This window comes from Anser cygnoides, chromosome Z (assembly GCF_040182565.1).
Source record: "Anser cygnoides isolate HZ-2024a breed goose chromosome Z, Taihu_goose_T2T_genome, whole genome shotgun sequence".
In the NCBI taxonomy this organism is placed as follows: Eukaryota; Metazoa; Chordata; class Aves; order Anseriformes; family Anatidae; genus Anser; species Anser cygnoides.
Window position 1 is genome coordinate 43,358,606 of NC_089912.1, and position 20,872 is coordinate 43,379,477.

At 53.2% G+C, this 20,872-nt stretch overlaps 3 protein-coding genes across 3 annotated transcripts; all 3 read left to right on the top strand.

The window, feature by feature from the left end:
• The first annotated feature begins 2,919 nt into the window (after window positions 1–2,919).
• LOC136789001 (E3 ubiquitin-protein ligase Topors-like) lies at window positions 2,920–4,071 on the top strand. The gene is made up of 2 exons (XM_066988233.1): window positions 2,920–3,140; window positions 3,387–4,071. The coding sequence occupies exon 2, from the start codon at window positions 3,415–3,417 to the stop codon at window positions 4,051–4,053; it is 639 nt and encodes a 212-aa protein (XP_066844334.1). The 5' UTR covers window positions 2,920–3,140; window positions 3,387–3,414; the 3' UTR covers window positions 4,054–4,071.
• A 5,713-nt stretch (window positions 4,072–9,784) lies between these two features.
• Window positions 9,785–10,933, top strand: LOC136789002 (E3 ubiquitin-protein ligase Topors-like). The gene is made up of 2 exons (XM_066988234.1): window positions 9,785–10,002; window positions 10,249–10,933. Exon 2 carries the CDS (start codon window positions 10,277–10,279, stop codon window positions 10,913–10,915), a length of 639 nt encoding a protein of 212 aa, XP_066844335.1. The 5' UTR covers window positions 9,785–10,002; window positions 10,249–10,276; the 3' UTR covers window positions 10,916–10,933.
• A 5,714-nt stretch (window positions 10,934–16,647) lies between these two features.
• On the top strand, window positions 16,648–17,796 carry LOC136789003 (E3 ubiquitin-protein ligase Topors-like). Its single transcript, XM_066988236.1, has 2 exons — window positions 16,648–16,865; window positions 17,112–17,796. The coding sequence occupies exon 2, from the start codon at window positions 17,140–17,142 to the stop codon at window positions 17,776–17,778; it is 639 nt and encodes a 212-aa protein (XP_066844337.1). The 5' UTR covers window positions 16,648–16,865; window positions 17,112–17,139; the 3' UTR covers window positions 17,779–17,796.
• Window positions 17,797–20,872: the final 3,076 nt, after the last annotated feature.

The window sequence follows — 20,872 nt, forward strand, 5'->3', positions numbered from 1 at the left end:
ACCCCACAGAATCATAGAATCACAGAATATCCTGAGTTGGAAGGGACCCACAAGGATTATCGAGTCCAACTCCTGGCTCCATGCAGAATGACCCCAAAATCAAACCCTATCTATGTCTGAGCGCGTTGTCCAAACGCTTCTTGAATTCTGTCAAGTTTGGTGCTGTGACCACTTCCCTCGAGAGCCTGTTCCAGTGCCTGCCCACCCTCTTAGTAAAGAGCCTTTTCCAGATATCCCTCTTTCTTGCTGATGAACCGTTACCTAGCAAAAGGGGTTACTGAAATTACTTTCACCCAGAGTCCCACTGCTAGGAAGGAACTCCGCCTTGGACAGAAGATCTGAGGCAGGAAACGACCTCCTGAGATCACCTGGTCCAGGCTTCTGCTCAAACAAGGTCAGCTAGTGCAAGTTGCCCTGGACCATGTCCACTCAGGGTTTGGTTGTCTCTAACCAAAGACAGAGGCTCCTCATCCTCTCTGAGCAACCTTTGCTGATTTTTGGCCGCCCCACAGGAGAAAAGTGTTTCCTTGTGTTCAGATGGAATTTCATGGTTTTTAATTTTTGCCACTTCCTCTTTACCTGTCAGTGGGCACCACTAAGAGTCTGGCTCCCTCTTTCTCATTCTTTCCCATCAGGTATTTACACACGCCCTGAGCCTTCTCTTCTCCAGGCTGAACAGTCCCAGTTCTTTCAGCCTTTCATCACAGGAGAGATGCTTCATTCCCTTCATCATTTTTGTGGCCTTCTGCTGGACTCATTCCAGTATATCCTAATCTCTCCTGTACTGGGGAGCCCAGTACTAGACACAGAACTGCAGATGTGTTGTGGTGGTTTTACACAGCTGGGCATCTGAGCTCCACCACAACTGCTTGCTCCCTCCCGCTCCTCAAAGGGAAAGGGGGAGAAAATACAATGAAAAGGGCTCAGTGGTTGACATAAGGACAGGGAGATCCCTCAACAATTATTGTCACAGGCAAAACAGACTCAGCATAGGGATATTAATACAATTGATTGCCTATTACTAACAAGCTAGAGAAGTGAGAAACAAAGGAAAGAAGCCAAAAAAACCTTCCCCCCATCCGTCCTCTTCCACCTTCTCCTCCTAAACAGTGCAGGGGAATGGGGAACGGGGGCTGCGGTCAGTCCCTAACACTTCATCTCCGCCGCTCCTTCACGGTCCCTCTCTGCCCCTGCTCCCCGTGGGGTCCCTCCCACGGGATGCCGTCCTTCCCGAACTGAGCCTGCGGGGGCTGCCCACAGGCAGCAGCTCTTCAAGCACTGCTCCCACACGGCTCCGTACCACGGGGTCCATTCCCCAGGAGCAAACTGCTCCAGCACAGGTCCCCCACGGGTGGGCGGCAGCCCCCCCAGACCCCCTGCTCCTGCGTGGGCTCCTCTCCACGGGCTGCAGCTCCGGCCCGGGGCCTGCTCCTGCGGGGGCTCTCCATGGGCCGCAGCCTCCTCCAGGCCACCTCCACCTGCTCCACCGGGGGCTCCTCCACGGGCTGCAGCGTGGAGATCTGCTCCGTGTGGGACCCATGGGCTGCAGGGGGACAGCCTGCTCCACCAGGCCGCAGGGGAACTTCTGACCTTGGTGTCTGCTTGGCTGTTTTTCTCGCATTTTCTCACTCCTCTCTCCCAGTTGTTCTTGGGCAGCACTTTCTCCCTTTCTCACAATGACGCATCCAGCGCCGTTCACTGGCTTGGCTCTGGCCAGCAGCGGGTCCTTTTTCGAGCTGGCTGGAACTGGCTCCGATCTGATGTGGCAGCTGCTGGGCTCTGCTCATGGCGTACACCCCTGCAGCCCCCTAGAAACCTTGCCACATAAACCCAACGTAAGAGCTCACAAACTTTGCCAGACATACAATGATTTCTTCATATTTGACTGGTTAAAAAAAAAAAAAAAGTAAGGCGCATGTCAAATATCATCATGCAGAATCGTAGTATTTCTTTCCCACTAAAAATGTGCAGCAAAATAAATTATTTTCTTCAAATATAGTCATAATGTTTCAGCAAGTTTAAATTTGTTAGTATTCCAGGTTGGCTGACAACTCCAGAATGCTCCCAACTCTAGAAGAGATCAATTTTGACATCCTATGAAAATGTGGCCCATAAAGGTGGTGTCAGAGTATACTTAGAGCTATCTTGCTGGATGTGTGTGGTGGGTGAATGCTTCGTTTCATTCTGTGACGCAGTTTAGATTCTCTAAATTTTCACCTATCCAAACTGCAAGTTGAATTGTTGTCTTTTCCGACTAATAGAATCTGTTACGTACTGTTGAACCTACTAATGTGTTCCTATGCAGAACAGTGGTTGATTAAGCTTTTGTTGGAAAAAAAAGCAACTCAAAAGTAGTAACCAAAATTATTGTTTGCTTTTATTTTGCTGAAAGGAGTTAGACAACAATCTCTCTTGAATTGGAGAGAATTTTATTTTTTTTAAATAAGATTGTATTTCAGAATTCTTCATCCTTCCTTTCTTCACATAAACTTACTGACATCAATTTCAAAAATATTGTTCTCGTAACTATTTGACGATTTCCCATTGTGTGGGTTATCTTTTTGTTGTTGTTGTTGTTTGTTTTAAGGAGCTTTGAATTTACACAGCTGATGCAGTTCTCACATTCCTTTCAGGCTTATTGTCATCATACCTCTCTCTGTTCAATATTACCAACACCGTCCCACTTATCACAATCCCATTTGAATCAAAGGCAACTTGCTTCTTGTTGGTGGAAGCTTTCAAGCTTCCCCCTTGGGAACACGGGTCTTCCTCGCTGGGCAGCCCCAGAGACCCCTGTGATGTCGCCAAGCAGCGACTGTGACTGCCCGTGACCTCAGTGCTTTTCAGCAGCTGTAGGCTCTGTCCCCGTGCCTTTTGTCCAGGAGCTCCTGCGGGTGCACACGCGAGGCGTGACAGCTCCTGCAGGACCGTGGCTTGTGCTTCGAGCTGTGGCTTTTGGAGAGCAGCGGCTCTGGGCGCAGAGCAAAGGCAGCCTCTTGCAGCGCTCCTCTCCACGCTGACAGCTGCAGGGTGCTGCGTGTGGGTCCCACACGGCGGCTGTCCCAGGAGGGGGCCAAGGTCTTTGGCAGCGCTGAAGATTCCTGGAGAGTTTCTCCACCGTCCCTGAGCGCCTTCGTCAGGTACCTCAGTTCACCCCAGTCATACAGGGCCTCAGGGAGAGAGCACGTGGAGATCAGGGGTCATGGACACCCCGGCTCTTCCCCAGAGCCCCAGAGCTGACGGGGGAAGGCAGGGCTGGAGGGTAGCCCCTGAGGCTGGCTGTCCCACAGGACTGCTGCTGCTTCTCAAGCCACAGGGAGCCCCTTTGGGAGGCCCTTTCCTACCCTCTCCCTCAGCTGAGGCTCCCTTTCTTTTTCCCCTCCTAGCACCAGACAAGGTCGACACGTGGCAAAGATGTCGGGGCAGGACATGGCAGCGGGTGCCCAGAAAGCTATGGAGGAGTGCGCCTTAGACGTGACTGCCGGCGCCAGCCAGCAGCAGCAGGCCAGGCCGTTGGAGGCAGCAGAAGACCTCCTGTGTCCCATCTGTATGAATGACATCGAGAAAGCAGCCTACGTGGCCTTCTGCTTGCACCGCTTCTGCTTGGAGTGCATCCAGCAGTGGGCCGAGAGGAAAGCCACGTGCCCCATCTGCAGGCGGCCCTTCCACCGGCTCCTGCACTCGGTGCGAGCGGACGATGACTACCAGGAATACGTCGTCGTCTCTTCCACCCGTCGCCGCAGGGACGTGGCCAGAGAGAGGGACCGGAGCAGGTCCCCGCACCGGCAGTCCAGCCCACACAACTCGACCGCTGACCACAGCCCTTCAGCACCCGGAAGGAGGCCTGTGGGACGTGACCCAGCATCCGGAGAAGATGCCATTCGGGGGCCCTCCAACACCACCTCCCAGCAGGCTCCCACATCCGGCACTTCTGGGGAGCCAACCCGGCTGAGTACAGGGCAGCACCCGGCCGGCCCTACGGCCGCACCTCGCGCCAGCTTCAGAACAGTGCTGCGGCGAGCTCTGCGGCTTGACTTCTGTTACCTCCAATAAACATCTGGGTGACATTCAGGGGAGTGTTTTTTAAACTAACAGAACAACCCACACTAGGGAATGGTTTCCGCCACTGACTCAGCAGGGGAGGAAATTTCCGGGTCTGAGTGCTGACTTGGTGTAGCATAAATGCCACAACAGAGCACGTCTCCATGCTGCTCTCCCAGACTCCTCCTTCCCAGCACCGGCCCAGTGGTGCACAAGCCCTCTGACCCCACACGTTGGTGGCAGGTCCTCAAGACCTGCACACAGCTCAGCTGCCATAAACACGGCCATGCTGACAGCCCCATCCCTGGGGATGGCTCTTCTCTTTAGGGGAATCACTGTCTGTTTTGGAAAAGCCATTGCAGGGGAGTGAGGCCCTTTGTTGACCTACACGCCTCTGCTCGGTCTCTGTGGGCAGAGGAAAGCTCTGGACCCCCAGCCTTCTGGGAGTCCTGCAGCAATCCAGCAGCAGACTGCCCTTCAAGCAAAACACAGTTTTTCCACAAGTGGAAGCAGCAGGTGAATCTGTGGGTTGCTCCTGCACAGCCTGCTCCAGGTGACCCTGCTTGAGTAGTAAGGAGGTGGCTCTTCTGCCCACCCTCAGTGGAAAGGTGCCAGCGTAAGGGCCCAGAGCGGCCCCTGTGGCTGAGCTATGACCTCCACGTTGACAAGGCGGAACCAGGCTCTTCACAGCAGTGCACTGCGATCTGAAAAGTGTGTGCCCACCTACACTGAAAGAAGCCAAGTTCACACTGGAGAGAAAGGGAAACCTTTCTGTTCGTGGGGAATCTCCAGAAGGGAGCAGGTTGCCCTGAGAGGTTGCGCCACCTGCATCCTTTCAGCTTCTCAAGACCTGGCTGCAGGAATCGCCAGGGACATGTGGTCTGACGGCCTTGCTGGGGCTGCTTTCAGCAGCAGGCTTTCCTGGGGACCTCCAGGGCTCCTTTCCAACCTCAGCTTTCCAAAATGTTCATTCCCATATGTTATAGCCTCTATTACTCTGGAGGATTTTGTGTCTTCAAAGACTTTGTGGGTTCTCCTCACAGTGTCTGAAGGCCTTAACTCTCAAGGAGTTCTTCTCTCAGTCTGTGCTCATGTCCGGGATTGCCCCAGCCCAGGGGCAGCACCCTGCACTTGGACTTGTTGAACCTCATTAGGTTCATGAGGGCCCACTTCTCCAGCCTGTCCGGGTCCCTTTGAAAGACATCCCTTCCTTCTTTGGTATCAACTGCACCACTCAGCTCGGTGTCATCTGCACACCTGCTGAGGGTGCTCTCAATCCCATCGTCTACATCTTTGATGAAGATACCGAAAAGCACCGGTCCCAAGACAGACCCCTGAGGTACACCGCTCGTCACCGGTCCCCACCTGGGCATAGGGCCATTGACCACCATAAAAGGCCGCCATATTGGTCAGGCATGATTTGCCCCTGTTGAGGCCATGCTGGGTGTTCTGGATCACCTCCTTGATAGGACAAGGTTAGATAGATTAGCGGGCAGTGAGCTGGTAAGGGTTGTGCAAAATAACAATTTTCCCCAGGGGACAGTACTGCTCAACATGTCATTAATGACCCGGACCATGTGCATCCTCAGCACATTGGCAGATGATACAAAAATGGGAGGAGTGGCTGGCAGACCAGAAGGCCATGCTCTCGTCCAGAGAAACCTTGACAGGCTGGAGCAACAGGCTAACAAGAGATTTATGGTGGTCAATGGCCCTATGCCCAGGTGGAGACCAGTGACGAGCGGTGTACCTCAGGGGTCTGTCTTGGGACCGGTGCTTTTCGATATCTTCATCAACAATATAGATGATGGGATTGAGTGCACCCTCAGCAGGTGTGCAGATGACACCGAGCTGAGTGGTGCAGTTGATACCAAAGAAGGAAGAGATGCCTTTCAAAGGGACCTGGACAGGCTGGAGAATTGGGCCCACATGAACCTAATGAAGTTCAACAAGTCCAAGTGCAGGGTGCTGCACCTGGGCTGGGGCAATCCCGGACATGAGCACAGACTGAGAGAAGAACTCATTGAGAGCAGCCCTGCAGAGAAGGACTTGGGGATTCTGGTGGACAAAAGGCTTGACATAAGCCAGCAGTGGGAGCTCGCAGCCCAGCAGGCCAACCGCGTCCTGGGCTGCATCAACAGAGGGGTGGGCAGCAGGGGAGGGAGGTGATTGTCCCCCTCTGCTCCGCCCTTATGAGGCCCCACCTGGAGTACTGCGTCTAGGTTTGGTGCTCCCAGCACCACCAGAAGGAAGTGGACCTATAAGCATGAGTCCAGAGGAGGGCCACAAAGATGCTCAGAGGGCTGGAGCACATCTCCTATGAAGAAAGACTGAGAGAGCTGGGGCTGTTCAGCCTCAGAAGAGAAGGCTCCAGGGGGACCTCATTGTGACCTTTCGATACTTAAAGAGGTTTTCCGAAAAGGATGGAGTAGGTCTCTTTACTCAGGTAGATAATGATAGGACAAGGGGAATGGTCTTAAACTAAAAGGGGGTAGATTTAGACTAGACATCAGGAGGAAAATTTTTCTGTAAGGGCAGTGAGGCACTGGAACAGGTTGCCAAGAGAAGTTGTGGATGCCCCATCCCTGGAGGTGTTCAAGGCCAGGCTGGATGCAGCCTTGGCCAGCCTGGTCTAGTGGGTGCCATCCCTGGCTCTGGCAGAGGGATTGAAGTTAGCTGGTCTCTGAGGTCCCTTCCAACCCAAGCCATTCTATGATTAGTCAGTTTGTTTATGAGGATGTTAAGAGACACAGTGTCAAATACCTTACTAAAGTCAGGCTAAGCAGAATGAACTGCTCTTACACCATCCACCAAGCTGATCACCCCACAGAATCATAGAATCACAGAATATCCTGAGTTGGAAGGGACCCACAAGGATTATCGAGTCCAACTCCTGGCTCCATGCAGAATGACCCCAAAATCAAACCCTATCTATGTCTGAGCGCGTTGTCCAAACGCTTCTTGAATTCTGTCAAGTTTGGTGCTGTGACCACTTCCCTCGAGAGCCTGTTCCAGTGCCTGCCCACCCTCTTAGTAAAGAGCCTTTTCCAGATATCCCTCTTTCTTGCTGATGAACCGTTACCTAGCAAAAGGGGTTACTGAAATTACTTTCACCCAGAGTCCCACTGCTAGGAAGGAACTCCGCCTTGGACAGAAGATCTGAGGCAGGAAACGACCTCCTGAGATCACCTGGTCCAGGCTTCTGCTCAAACAAGGTCAGCTAGTGCAAGTTGCCCTGGACCATGTCCACTCAGGGTTTGGTTGTCTCTAACCAAAGACAGAGGCTCCTCATCCTCTCTGAGCAACCTTTGCTGATTTTTGGCCGCCCCACAGGAGAAAAGTGTTTCCTTGTGTTCAGATGGAATTTCATGGTTTTTAATTTTTGCCACTTCCTCTTTACCTGTCAGTGGGCACCACTAAGAGTCTGGCTCCCTCTTTCTCATTCTTTCCCATCAGGTATTTACACACGCCCTGAGCCTTCTCTTCTCCAGGCTGAACAGTCCCAGTTCTTTCAGCCTTTCATCACAGGAGAGATGCTTCATTCCCTTCATCATTTTTGTGGCCTTCTGCTGGACTCATTCCAGTATATCCTAATCTCTCCTGTACTGGGGAGCCCAGTACTAGACACAGAACTGCAGATGTGTTGTGGTGGTTTTACACAGCTGGGCATCTGAGCTCCACCACAACTGCTTGCTCCCTCCCGCTCCTCAAAGGGAAAGGGGGAGAAAATACAATGAAAAGGGCTCAGTGGTTGACATAAGGACAGGGAGATCCCTCAACAATTATTGTCACAGGCAAAACAGACTCAGCATAGGGATATTAATACAATTGATTGCCTATTACTAACAAGCTAGAGAAGTGAGAAACAAAGGAAAGAAGCCAAAAAAACCTTCCCCCCATCCGTCCTCTTCCACCTTCTCCTCCTAAACAGTGCAGGGGAATGGGGAACGGGGGCTGCGGTCAGTCCCTAACACTTCATCTCCGCCGCTCCTTCACGGTCCCTCTCTGCCCCTGCTCCCCGTGGGGTCCCTCCCACGGGATGCCGTCCTTCCCGAACTGAGCCTGCGGGGGCTGCCCACAGGCAGCAGCTCTTCAAGCACTGCTCCCACACGGCTCCGTACCACGGGGTCCATTCCCCAGGAGCAAACTGCTCCAGCACAGGTCCCCCACGGGTGGGCGGCAGCTCCCCCCAGACCCCCTGCTCCTGCGTGGGCTCCTCTCCACGGGCTGCAGCTCCGGCCCGGGGCCTGCTCCTGCGGGGGCTCTCCATGGGCCGCAGCCTCCTCCAGGCCACCTCCACCTGCTCCACCGGGGGCTCCTCCACGGGCTGCAGCGTGGAGATCTGCTCCGTGTGGGACCCATGGGCTGCAGGGGGACAGCCTGCTCCACCAGGCCGCAGGGGAACTTCTGACCTTGGTGTCTGCTTGGCTGTTTTTCTCGCATTTTCTCACTCCTCTCTCCCAGTTGTTCTTGGGCAGCACTTTCTCCCTTTCTTACAATGACGCATCCAGCGCCGTTCACTGGCTTGGCTCTGGCCAGCAGCGGGTCCTTTTTCGAGCTGGCTGGAACTGGCTCCGATCTGATGTGGCAGCTGCTGGGCTCTGCTCATGGCGTACACCCCTGCAGCCCCCTAGAAACCTTGCCACATAAACCCAACGTAAGAGCTCACAAACTTTGCCAGACATACAATGATTTCTTCATATTTGACTGGTTAAAAAAAAAAAAAAAGTAAGGCGCATGTCAAATATCATCATGCAGAATCGTAGTATTTCTTTCCCACTAAAAATGTGCAGCAAAATAAATTATTTTCTTCAAATATAGTCATAATGTTTCAGCAAGTTTAAATTTGTTAGTATTCCAGGTTGGCTGACAACTCCAGAATGCTCCCAACTCTAGAAGAGATCAATTTTGACATCCTATGAAAATGTGGCCCATAAAGGTGGTGTCAGAGTATACTTAGAGCTATCTTGCTGGATGTGTGTGGTGGGTGAATGCTTCGTTTCATTCTGTGACGCAGTTTAGATTCTCTAAATTTTCACCTATCCAAACTGCAAGTTGAATTGTTGTCTTTTCCGACTAATAGAATCTGTTACGTACTGTTGAACCTACTAATGTGTTCCTATGCAGAACAGTGGTTGATTAAGCTTTTGTTGAAAAAAAAGCAACTCAAAAGTAGTAACCAAAATTATTGTTTGCTTTTATTTTGCTGAAAGGAGTTAGACAACAATCTCTCTTGAATTGGAGAGAATTTTATTTTTTTTAAATAAGATTGTATTTCAGAATTCTTCATCCTTCCTTTCTTCACATAAACTTACTGACATCAATTTCAAAAATATTGTTCTCGTAACTATTTGACGATTTCCCATTGTGTGGGTTATCTTTTTGTTGTTGTTGTTGTTTGTTTTAAGGAGCTTTGAATTTACACAGCTGATGCAGTTCTCACATTCCTTTCAGGCTTATTGTCATCATACCTCTCTCTGTTCAATATTACCAACACCGTCCCACTTATCACAATCCCATTTGAATCAAAGGCAACTTGCTTCTTGTTGGTGGAAGCTTTCAAGCTTCCCCCTTGGGAACACGGGTCTTCCTCGCTGGGCAGCCCCAGAGACCCCTGTGATGTCGCCAAGCAGCGACTGTGACTGCCCGTGACCTCAGTGCTTTTCAGCAGCTGTAGGCTCTGTCCCCGTGCCTTTTGTCCAGGAGCTCCTGCGGGTGCACACGCGAGGCGTGACAGCTCCTGCAGGACCGTGGCTTGTGCTTCGAGCTGTGGCTTTTGGAGAGCAGCGGCTCTGGGCGCAGAGCAAAGGCAGCCTCTTGCAGCGCTCCTCTCCACGCTGACAGCTGCAGGGTGCTGCGTGTGGGTCCCACACGGCGGCTGTCCCAGGAGGGGGCCAAGGTCTTTGGCAGCGCTGAAGATTCCTGGAGAGTTTCTCCACCGTCCCTGAGCGCCTTCGTCAGGTACCTCAGTTCACCCCAGTCATACAGGGCCTCAGGGAGAGAGCACGTGGAGATCAGGGGTCATGGACACCCCGGCTCTTCCCCAGAGCCCCAGAGCTGACGGGGGAAGGCAGGGCTGGAGGGTAGCCCCTGAGGCTGGCTGTCCCACAGGACTGCTGCTGCTTCTCAAGCCACAGGGAGCCCCTTTGGGAGGCCCTTTCCTACCCTCTCCCTCAGCTGAGGCTCCCTTTCTTTTTCCCCTCCTAGCACCAGACAAGGTCGACACGTGGCAAAGATGTCGGGGCAGGACATGGCAGCGGGTGCCCAGAAAGCTATGGAGGAGTGCGCCTTAGACGTGACTGCCGGCGCCAGCCAGCAGCAGCAGGCCAGGCCGTTGGAGGCAGCAGAAGACCTCCTGTGTCCCATCTGTATGAATGACATCGAGAAAGCAGCCTACGTGGCCTTCTGCTTGCACCGCTTCTGCTTGGAGTGCATCCAGCAGTGGGCTGAGAGGAAAGCCACGTGCCCCATCTGCAGGCGGCCCTTCCACCGGCTCCTGCACTCGGTGCGAGCGGACGATGACTACCAGGAATACGTCATCGTCTCTTCCACCCGTCGCCGCAGGGACGTGGCCAGAGAGAGGGACCGGAGCAGGTCCCCGCACCGGCAGTCCAGCCCACACAACTCGACCGCTGACCACAGCCCTTCAGCACCCGGAAGGAGGCCTGTGGGACGTGACCCAGCATCCGGAGAAGATGCCATTCGGGGGCCCTCCAACACCACCTCCCAGCAGGCTCCCACATCCGGCACTTCTGGGGAGCCAACCCGGCTGAGTACAGGGCAGCACCCGGCCGGCCCTACGGCCGCACCTCGCGCCAGCTTCAGAACAGTGCTGCGGCGAGCTCTGCGGCTTGACTTCTGTTACCTCCAATAAACATCTGGGTGACATTCAGGGGAGTGTTTTTTAAACTAACAGAACAACCCACACTAGGGAATGGTTTCCGCCACTGACTCAGCAGGGGAGGAAATTTCCGGGTCTGAGTGCTGACTTGGTGTAGCATAAATGCCACAACAGAGCACGTCTCCATGCTGCTCTCCCAGACTCCTCCTTCCCAGCACCGGCCCAGTGGTGCACAAGCCCTCTGACCCCACACGTTGGTGGCAGGTCCTCAAGACCTGCACAGAGCTCAGCTGCCATAAACACGGCCATGCTGACAGCCCCATCCCTGGGGATGGCTCTTCTCTTTAGGGGAATCACTGTCTGTTTTGGAAAAGCCATTGCAGGGGAGTGAGGCCCTTTGTTGACCTACACGCCTCTGCTCGGTCTCTGTGGGCAGAGGAAAGCTCTGGACCCCCAGCCTTCTGGGAGTCCTGCAGCAATCCAGCAGCAGACTGCCCTTCAAGCAAAACACAGTTTTTCCACAAGTGGAAGCAGCAGGTGAATCTGTGGGTTGCTCCTGCACAGCCTGCTCCAGGTGACCCTGCTTGAGTAGTAAGGAGGTGGCTCTTCTGCCCACCCTCAGTGGAAAGGTGCCAGCGTAAGGGCCCAGAGCGGCCCCTGTGGCTGAGCTATGACCTCCACGTTGACAAGGCGGAACCAGGCTCTTCACAGCAGTGCACTGCGATCTGAAAAGTGTGTGCCCACCTACACTGAAAGAAGCCAAGTTCACACTGGAGAGAAAGGGAAACCTTTCTGTTCGTGGGGAATCTCCAGAAGGGAGCAGGTTGCCCTGAGAGGTTGCGCCACCTGCATCCTTTCAGCTTCTCAAGACCTGGCTGCAGGAATCGCCAGGGACATGTGGTCTGACGTCCTTGCTGGGGCTGCTTTCAGCAGCAGGCTTTCCTGGGGACCTCCAGGGCTCCTTTCCAACCTCAGCTTTCCAAAATGTTCATTCCCATATGTTATAGCCTCTATTACTCTGGAGGATTTTGTGTCTTCAAAGACTTTGTGGGTTCTCCTCACAGTGTCTGAAGGCCTTAACTCTCAAGGAGTTCTTCTCTCAGTCTGTGCTCATGTCCGGGATTGCCCCAGCCCAGGGGCAGCACCCTGCACTTGGACTTGTTGAACCTCATTAGGTTCATGAGGGCCCACTTCTCCAGCCTGTCCGGGTCCCTTTGAAAGACATCCCTTCCTTCTTTGGTATCAACTGCACCACTCAGCTCGGTGTCATCTGCACACCTGCTGAGGGTGCTCTCAATCCCATCGTCTACATCTTTGATGAAGATACCGAAAAGCACCGGTCCCAAGACAGACCCCTGAGGTACACCGCTCGTCACCGGTCCCCACCTGGGCATAGGGCCATTGACCACCATAAAAGGCCGCCATATTGGTCAGGCATGATTTGCCCCTGTTGAGGCCATGCTGGGTGTTCTGGATCACCTCCTTGATAGGACAAGGTTAGATAGATTAGCGGGCAGTGAGCTGGTAAGGGTTGTGCAAAATAACAATTTTCCCCAGGGGACAGTACTGCTCAACATGTCATTAATGACCCGGACCATGTGCATCCTCAGCACATTGGCAGATGATACAAAAATGGGAGGAGTGGCTGGCAGACCAGAAGGCCATGCTCTCGTCCAGAGAAACCTTGACAGGCTGGAGCAACAGGCTAACAAGAGATTTATGGTGGTCAATGGCCCTATGCCCAGGTGGAGACCAGTGACGAGCGGTGTACCTCAGGGGTCTGTCTTGGGACCGGTGCTTTTCGATATCTTCATCAACAATATAGATGATGGGATTGAGTGCACCCTCAGCAGGTGTGCAGATGACACCGAGCTGAGTGGTGCAGTTGATACCAAAGAAGGAAGAGATGCCTTTCAAAGGGACCTGGACAGGCTGGAGAATTGGGCCCACATGAACCTAATGAAGTTCAACAAGTCCAAGTGCAGGGTGCTGCACCTGGGCTGGGGCAATCCCGGACATGAGCACAGACTGAGAGAAGAACTCATTGAGAGCAGCCCTGCAGAGAAGGACTTGGGGATTCTGGTGGACAAAAGGCTTGACATAAGCCAGCAGTGGGAGCTCGCAGCCCAGCAGGCCAACCGCGTCCTGGGCTGCATCAACAGAGGGGTGGGCAGCAGGGGAGGGAGGTGATTGTCCCCCTCTGCTCCGCCCTTATGAGGCCCCACCTGGAGTACTGCGTCTAGGTTTGGTGCTCCCAGCACCACCAGAAGGAAGTGGACCTATAAGCATGAGTCCAGAGGAGGGCTACAAAGATGCTCAGAGGGCTGGAGCACATCTCCTATGAAGAAAGACTGAGAGAGCTGGGGCTGTTCAGCCTCAGAAGAGAAGGCTCCAGGGGGACCTCATTGTGACCTTTCGATACTTAAAGAGGTTTTCCGAAAAGGATGGAGTAGGTCTCTTTACTCAGGTAGATAATGATAGGACAAGGGGAATGGTCTTAAACTAAAAGGGGGTAGATTTAGACTAGACATCAGGAGGAAAATTTTTCTGTAAGGGCAGTGAGGCACTGGAACAGGTTGCCAAGAGAAGTTGTGGATGCCCCATCCCTGGAGGTGTTCAAGGCCAGGCTGGATGCAGCCTTGGCCAGCCTGGTCTAGTGGGTGCCATCCCTGGCTCTGGCAGAGGGATTGAAGTTAGCTGGTCTCTGAGGTCCCTTCCAACCCAAGCCATTCTATGATTAGTCAGTTTGTTTATGAGGATGTTAAGAGACACAGTGTCAAATACCTTACTAAAGTCAGGCTAAGCAGAATGAACTGCTCTTACACCATCCACCAAGCTGATCACCCCACAGAATCATAGAATCACAGAATATCCTGAGTTGGAAGGGACCCACAAGGATTATCGAGTCCAACTCCTGGCTCCATGCAGAATGACCCCAAAATCAAACCCTATCTATGTCTGAGCGCGTTGTCCAAACGCTTCTTGAATTCTGTCAAGTTTGGTGCTGTGACCACTTCCCTCGAGAGCCTGTTCCAGTGCCTGCCCACCCTCTTAGTAAAGAGCCTTTTCCAGATATCCCTCTTTCTTGCTGATGAACCGTTACCTAGCAAAAGGGGTTACTGAAATTACTTTCACCCAGAGTCCCACTGCTAGGAAGGAACTCCGCCTTGGACAGAAGATCTGAGGCAGGAAACGACCTCCTGAGATCACCTGGTCCAGGCTTCTGCTCAAACAAGGTCAGCTAGTGCAAGTTGCCCTGGACCATGTCCACTCAGGGTTTGGTTGTCTCTAACCAAAGACAGAGGCTCCTCATCCTCTCTGAGCAACCTTTGCTGATTTTTGGCCGCCCCACAGGAGAAAAGTGTTTCCTTGTGTTCAGATGGAATTTCATGGTTTTTAATTTTTGCCACTTCCTCTTTACCTGTCAGTGGGCACCACTAAGAGTCTGGCTCCCTCTTTCTCATTCTTTCCCATCAGGTATTTACACACGCCCTGAGCCTTCTCTTCTCCAGGCTGAACAGTCCCAGTTCTTTCAGCCTTTCATCACAGGAGAGATGCTTCATTCCCTTCATCATTTTTGTGGCCTTCTGCTGGACTCATTCCAGTATATCCTAATCTCTCCTGTACTGGGGAGCCCAGTACTAGACACAGAACTGCAGATGTGTTGTGGTGGTTTTACACAGCTGGGCATCTGAGCTCCACCACAACTGCTTGCTCCCTCCCGCTCCTCAAAGGGAAAGGGGGAGAAAATACAATGAAAAGGGCTCAGTGGTTGACATAAGGACAGGGAGATCCCTCAACAATTATTGTCACAGGCAAAACAGACTCAGCATAGGGATATTAATACAATTGATTGCCTATTACTAACAAGCTAGAGAAGTGAGAAACAAAGGAAAGAAGCCAAAAAAACCTTCCCCCCATCCGTCCTCTTCCACCTTCTCCTCCTAAACAGTGCAGGGGAATGGGGAACGGGGGCTGCGGTCAGTCCCTAACACTTCATCTCCGCCGCTCCTTCACGGTCCCTCTCTGCCCCTGCTCCCCGTGGGGTCCCTCCCACGGGATGCCGTCCTTCCCGAACTGAGCCTGCGGGGGCTGCCCACAGGCAGCAGCTCTTCAAGCACTGCTCCCACACGGCTCCGTACCACGGGGTCCATTCCCCAGGAGCAAACTGCTCCAGCACAGGTCCCCCACGGGTGGGCGGCAGCTCCCCCCAGACCCCCTGCTCCTGCGTGGGCTCCTCTCCACGGGCTGCAGCTCCGGCCCGGGGCCTGCTCCTGCGGGGGCTCTCCATGGGCCGCAGCCTCCTCCAGGCCACCTCCACCTGCTCCACCGGGGGCTCCTCCACGGGCTGCAGCGTGGAGATCTGCTCCGTGTGGGACCCATGGGCTGCAGGGGGACAGCCTGCTCCACCAGGCCGCAGGGGAACTTCTGACCTTGGTGTCTGCTTGGCTGTTTTTCTCGCATTTTCTCACTCCTCTCTCCCAGTTGTTCTTGGGCAGCACTTTCTCCCTTTCTCACAATGACGCATCCAGCGCCGTTCACTGGCTTGGCTCTGGCCAGCAGCGGGTCCTTTTTCGAGCTGGCTGGAACTGGCTCCGATCTGATGTGGCAGCTGCTGGGCTCTGCTCATGGCGTACACCCCTGCAGCCCCCTAGAAACCTTGCCACATAAACCCAACGTAAGAGCTCACAAACTTTGCCAGACATACAATGATTTCTTCATATTTGACTGGTTAAAAAAAAAAAAAAAGTAAGGCGCATGTCAAATATCATCATGCAGAATCGTAGTATTTCTTTCCCACTAAAAATGTGCAGCAAAATAAATTATTTTCTTCAAATATAGTCATAATGTTTCAGCAAGTTTAAATTTGTTAGTATTCCAGGTTGGCTGACAACTCCAGAATGCTCCCAACTCTAGAAGAGATCAATTTTGACATCCTATGAAAATGTGGCCCATAAAGGTGGTGTCAGAGTATACTTAGAGCTATCTTGCTGGATGTGTGTGGTGGGTGAATGCTTCGTTTCATTCTGTGACGCAGTTTAGATTCTCTAAATTTTCACCTATCCAAACTGCAAGTTGAATTGTTGTCTTTTCCGACTAATAGAATCTGTTACGTACTGTTGAACCTACTAATGTGTTCCTATGCAGAACAGTGGTTGATTAAGCTTTTGTTGGAAAAAAAAGCAACTCAAAAGTAGTAACCAAAATTATTGTTTGCTTTTATTTTGCTGAAAGGAGTTAGACAACAATCTCTCTTGAATTGGAGAGAATTTTATTTTTTTTAAATAAGATTGTATTTCAGAATTCTTCATCCTTCCTTTCTTCACATAAACTTACTGACATCAATTTCAAAAATATTGTTCTCGTAACTATTTGACGATTTCCCATTGTGTGGGTTATCTTTTTGTTGTTGTTGTTGTTTGTTTTAAGGAGCTTTGAATTTACACAGCTGATGCAGTTCTCACATTCCTTTCAGGCTTATTGTCATCATACCTCTCTCTGTTCAATATTACCAACACCGTCCCACTTATCACAATCCCATTTGAATCAAAGGCAACTTGCTTCTTGTTGGTGGAAGCTTTCAAGCTTCCCCCTTGGGAACACGGGTCTTCCTCGCTGGGCAGCCCCAGAGACCCCTGTGATGTCGCCAAGCAGCGACTGTGACTGCCCGTGACCTCAGTGCTTTTCAGCAGCTGTAGGCTCTGTCCCCGTGCCTTTTGTCCAGGAGCTCCTGCGGGTGCACACGCGAGGCGTGACAGCTCCTGCAGGACCGTGGCTTGTGCTTCGAGCTGTGGCTTTTGGAGAGCAGCGGCTCTGGGCGCAGAGCAAAGGCAGCCTCTTGCAGCGCTCCTCTCCACGCTGACAGCTGCAGGGTGCTGCGTGTGGGTCCCACACGGCGGCTGTCCCAGGAGGGGGCCAAGGTCTTTGGCAGCGCTGAAGATTCCTGGAGAGTTTCTCCACCGTCCCTGAGCGCCTTCGTCAGGTACCTCAGTTCACCCCAGTCATACAGGGCCTCAGGGAGAGAGCACGTGGAGATCAGGGGTCATGGACACCCCGGCTCTTCCCCAGAGCCCCAGAGCTGACGGGGGAAGGCAGGGCTGGAGGGTAGCCCCTGAGGCTGGCTGTCCCACAGGACTGCTGCTGCTTCTCAAGCCACAGGGAGCCCCTTTGGGAGGCCCTTTCCTACCCTCTCCCTCAGCTGAGGCTCCCTTTCTTTTTCCCCTCCTAGCACCAGACAAGGTCGACACGTGGCAAAGATGTCGGGGCAGGACATGGCAGCGGGTGCCCAGAAAGCTATGGAGGAGTGCGCCTTAGACGTGACTGCCGGCGCCAGCCAGCAGCAGCAGGCCAGGCCGTTGGAGGCAGCAGAAGACCTCCTGTGTCCCATCTGTATGAATGACATCGAGAAAGCAGCCTACGTGGCCTTCTGCTTGCACCGCTTCTGCTTGGAGTGCATCCAGCAGTGGGCCGAGAGGAAAGCCACGTGCCCCATCTGCAGGCGGCCCTTCCACCGGCTCCTGCACTCGGTGCGAGCGGACGATGACTACCAGGAATACGTCGTCGTCTCTTCCACCCGTCGCCGCAGGGACGTGGCCAGAGAGAGGGACCGGAGCAGGTCCCCGCACCGGCAGTCCAGCCCACACAACTCGACCGCTGACCACAGCCCTTCAGCACCCGGAAGGAGGCCTGTGGGACGTGACCCAGCATCCGGAGAAGATGCCATTCGGGGGCCCTCCAACACCACCTCCCAGCAGGCTCCCACATCCGGCACTTCTGGGGAGCCAACCCGGCTGAGTACAGGGCAGCACCCGGCCGGCCCTACGGCCGCACCTCGCGCCAGCTTCAGAACAGTGCTGCGGCGAGCTCTGCGGCTTGACTTCTGTTACCTCCAATAAACATCTGGGTGACATTCAGGGGAGTGTTTTTTAAACTAACAGAACAACCCACACTAGGGAATGGTTTCCGCCACTGACTCAGCAGGGGAGGAAATTTCCGGGTCTGAGTGCTGACTTGGTGTAGCATAAATGCCACAACAGAGCACGTCTCCATGCTGCTCTCCCAGACTCCTCCTTCCCAGCACCGGCCCAGTGGTGCACAAGCCCTCTGACCCCACACGTTGGTGGCAGGTCCTCAAGACCTGCACACAGCTCAGCTGCCATAAACACGGCCATGCTGACAGCCCCATCCCTGGGGATGGCTCTTCTCTTTAGGGGAATCACTGTCTGTTTTGGAAAAGCCATTGCAGGGGAGTGAGGCCCTTTGTTGACCTACACGCCTCTGCTCGGTCTCTGTGGGCAGAGGAAAGCTCTGGACCCCCAGCCTTCTGGGAGTCCTGCAGCAATCCAGCAGCAGACTGCCCTTCAAGCAAAACACAGTTTTTCCACAAGTGGAAGCAGCAGGTGAATCTGTGGGTTGCTCCTGCACAGCCTGCTCCAGGTGACCCTGCTTGAGTAGTAAGGAGGTGGCTCTTCTGCCCACCCTCAGTGGAAAGGTGCCAGCGTAAGGGCCCAGAGCGGCCCCTGTGGCTGAGCTATGACCTCCACGTTGACAAGGCGGAACCAGGCTCTTCACAGCAGTGCACTGCGATCTGAAAAGTGTGTGCCCACCTACACTGAAAGAAGCCAAGTTCACACTGGAGAGAAAGGGAAAACCTTTCTGTTCGTGGGGAATCTCCAGAAGGGAGCAGGTTGCCCTGAGAGGTTGCGCCACCTGCATCCTTTCAGCTTCTCAAGACCTGGCTGCAGGAATCGCCAGGGACATGTGGTCTGACGGCCTTGCTGGGGCTGCTTTCAGCAGCAGGCTTTCCTGGGGACCTCCAGGGCTCCTTTCCAACCTCAGCTTTCCAAAATGTTCATTCCCATATGTTATAGCCTCTATTACTCTGGAGGATTTTGTGTCTTCAAAGACTTTGTGGGTTCTCCTCACAGTGTCTGAAGGCCTTAACTCTCAAGGAGTTCTTCTCTCAGTCTGTGCTCATGTCCGGGATTGCCCCAGCCCAGGGGCAGCACCCTGCACTTGGACTTGTTGAACCTCATTAGGTTCATGAGGGCCCACTTCTCCAGCCTGTCCGGGTCCCTTTGAAAGACATCCCTTCCTTCTTTGGTATCAACTGCACCACTCAGCTCGGTGTCATCTGCACACCTGCTGAGGGTGCTCTCAATCCCATCGTCTACATCTTTGATGAAGATACCGAAAAGCACCGGTCCCAAGACAGACCCCTGAGGTACACCGCTCGTCACCGGTCCCCCACCTGGGCATAGGGCCATTGACCACCATAAAAGGCCGCCATATTGGTCAGGCATGATTTGCCCCTGTTGAGGCCATGCTGGGTGTTCTGGATCACCTCCTTGATAGGACAAGGTTAGATAGATTAGCGGGCAGTGAGCTGGTAAGGGTTGTGCAAAATAACAATTTTCCCCAGGGGACAGTACTGCTCAACATGTCATTAATGACCCGGACCATGTGCATCCTCAGCACATTGGCAGATGATACAAAAATGGGAGGAGTGGCTGGCAGACCAGAAGGCCATGCTCTCGTCCAGAGAAACCTTGACAGGCTGGAGCAACAGGCTAACAAGAGATTTATGGTGGTCAATGGCCCTATGCCCAGGTGGAGACCAGTGACGAGCGGTGTACCTCAGGGGTCTGTCTTGGGACCGGTGCTTTTCGATATCTTCATCAACAATATAGATGATGGGATTGAGTGCACCCTCAGCAGGTGTGCAGATGACACCGAGCTGAGTGGTGCAGTTGATACCAAAGAAGGAAGAGATGCCTTTCAAAGGGACCTGGACAGGCTGGAGAATTGGGCCCACATGAACCTAATGAAGTTCAACAAGTCCAAGTGCAGGGTGCTGCACCTGGGCTGGGGCAATCCCGGACATGAGCACAGACTGAGAGAAGAACTCATTGAGAGCAGCCCTGCAGAGAAGGACTTGGGGATTCTGGTGGACAAAAGGCTTGACATAAGCCAGCAGTGGGAGCTCGCAGCCCAGCAGGCCAACCGCGTCCTGGGCTGCATCAACAGAGGGGTGGGCAGCAGGGGAGGGAGGTGATTGTCCCCCTCTGCTCCGCCCTTATGAGGCCCCACCTGGAGTACTGCGTCTAGGTTTGGTGCTCCCAGCACCACCAGAAGGAAGTGGACCTATAAGCATGAGTCCAGAGGAGGGCCACAAAGATGCTCAGAGGGCTGGAGCACATCTCCTATGAAGAAAGACTGAGAGAGCTGGGGCTGTTCAGCCTCAGAAGAGAAGGCTCCAGGGGGACCTCATTGTGACCTTTCGATACTTAAAGAGGTTTTCCGAAAAGGATGGAGTAGGTCTCTTTACTCAGGTAGATAATGATAGGACAAGGGGAATGGTCTTAAACTAAAAGGGGGTAGATTTAGACTAGACATCAGGAGGAAAATTTTTCTGTAAGGGCAGTGAGGCACTGGAACAGGTTGCCAAGAGAAGTTGTGGATGCCCCATCCCTGGAGGTGTTCAAGGCCAGGCTGGATGCAGCCTTGGCCAGCCTGGTCTAGTGGGTGCCATCCCTGGCTCTGGCAGAGGGATTGAAGTTAGCTGGTCTCTGAGGTCCCTTCCAACCCAAGCCATTCTATGATTAGTCAGTTTGTTTATGAGGATGTTAAGAGACACAGTGTCAAATACCTTACTAAAGTCAGGCTAAGCAGAATGAACTGCTCTTACACCATCCACCAAGCTGATCACCCCACAGAATCATAGAATCACAGAATATCCTGAGTTGGAAGGGACCCACAAGGATTATCGAGTCCAACTCCTGGCTCCATGCAGAATGACCCCAAAATCAAACCCTATCTATGTCTGAGCGCGTTGTCCAAACGCTTCTTGAATTCTGTCAAGTTTGGTGCTGTGACCACTTCCCTCGAGAGCCTGTTCCAGTGCCTGCCCACCCTCTTAGTAAAGAGCCTTTTCCAGATATCCCTCTTTCTTGCTGATGAACCGTTACCTAGCAAAAGGGGTTACTGAAA

Coding starts and splice junctions, on each gene's coding strand:
- LOC136789001 (XM_066988233.1), top strand. CDS start 3,415: ATGTCGGGGCAGGACATGGCAGCGGGTGCCCAGAAAGCTATGGAGGAG.
- LOC136789002 (XM_066988234.1), top strand. CDS start 10,277: ATGTCGGGGCAGGACATGGCAGCGGGTGCCCAGAAAGCTATGGAGGAG.
- LOC136789003 (XM_066988236.1), top strand. CDS start 17,140: ATGTCGGGGCAGGACATGGCAGCGGGTGCCCAGAAAGCTATGGAGGAG.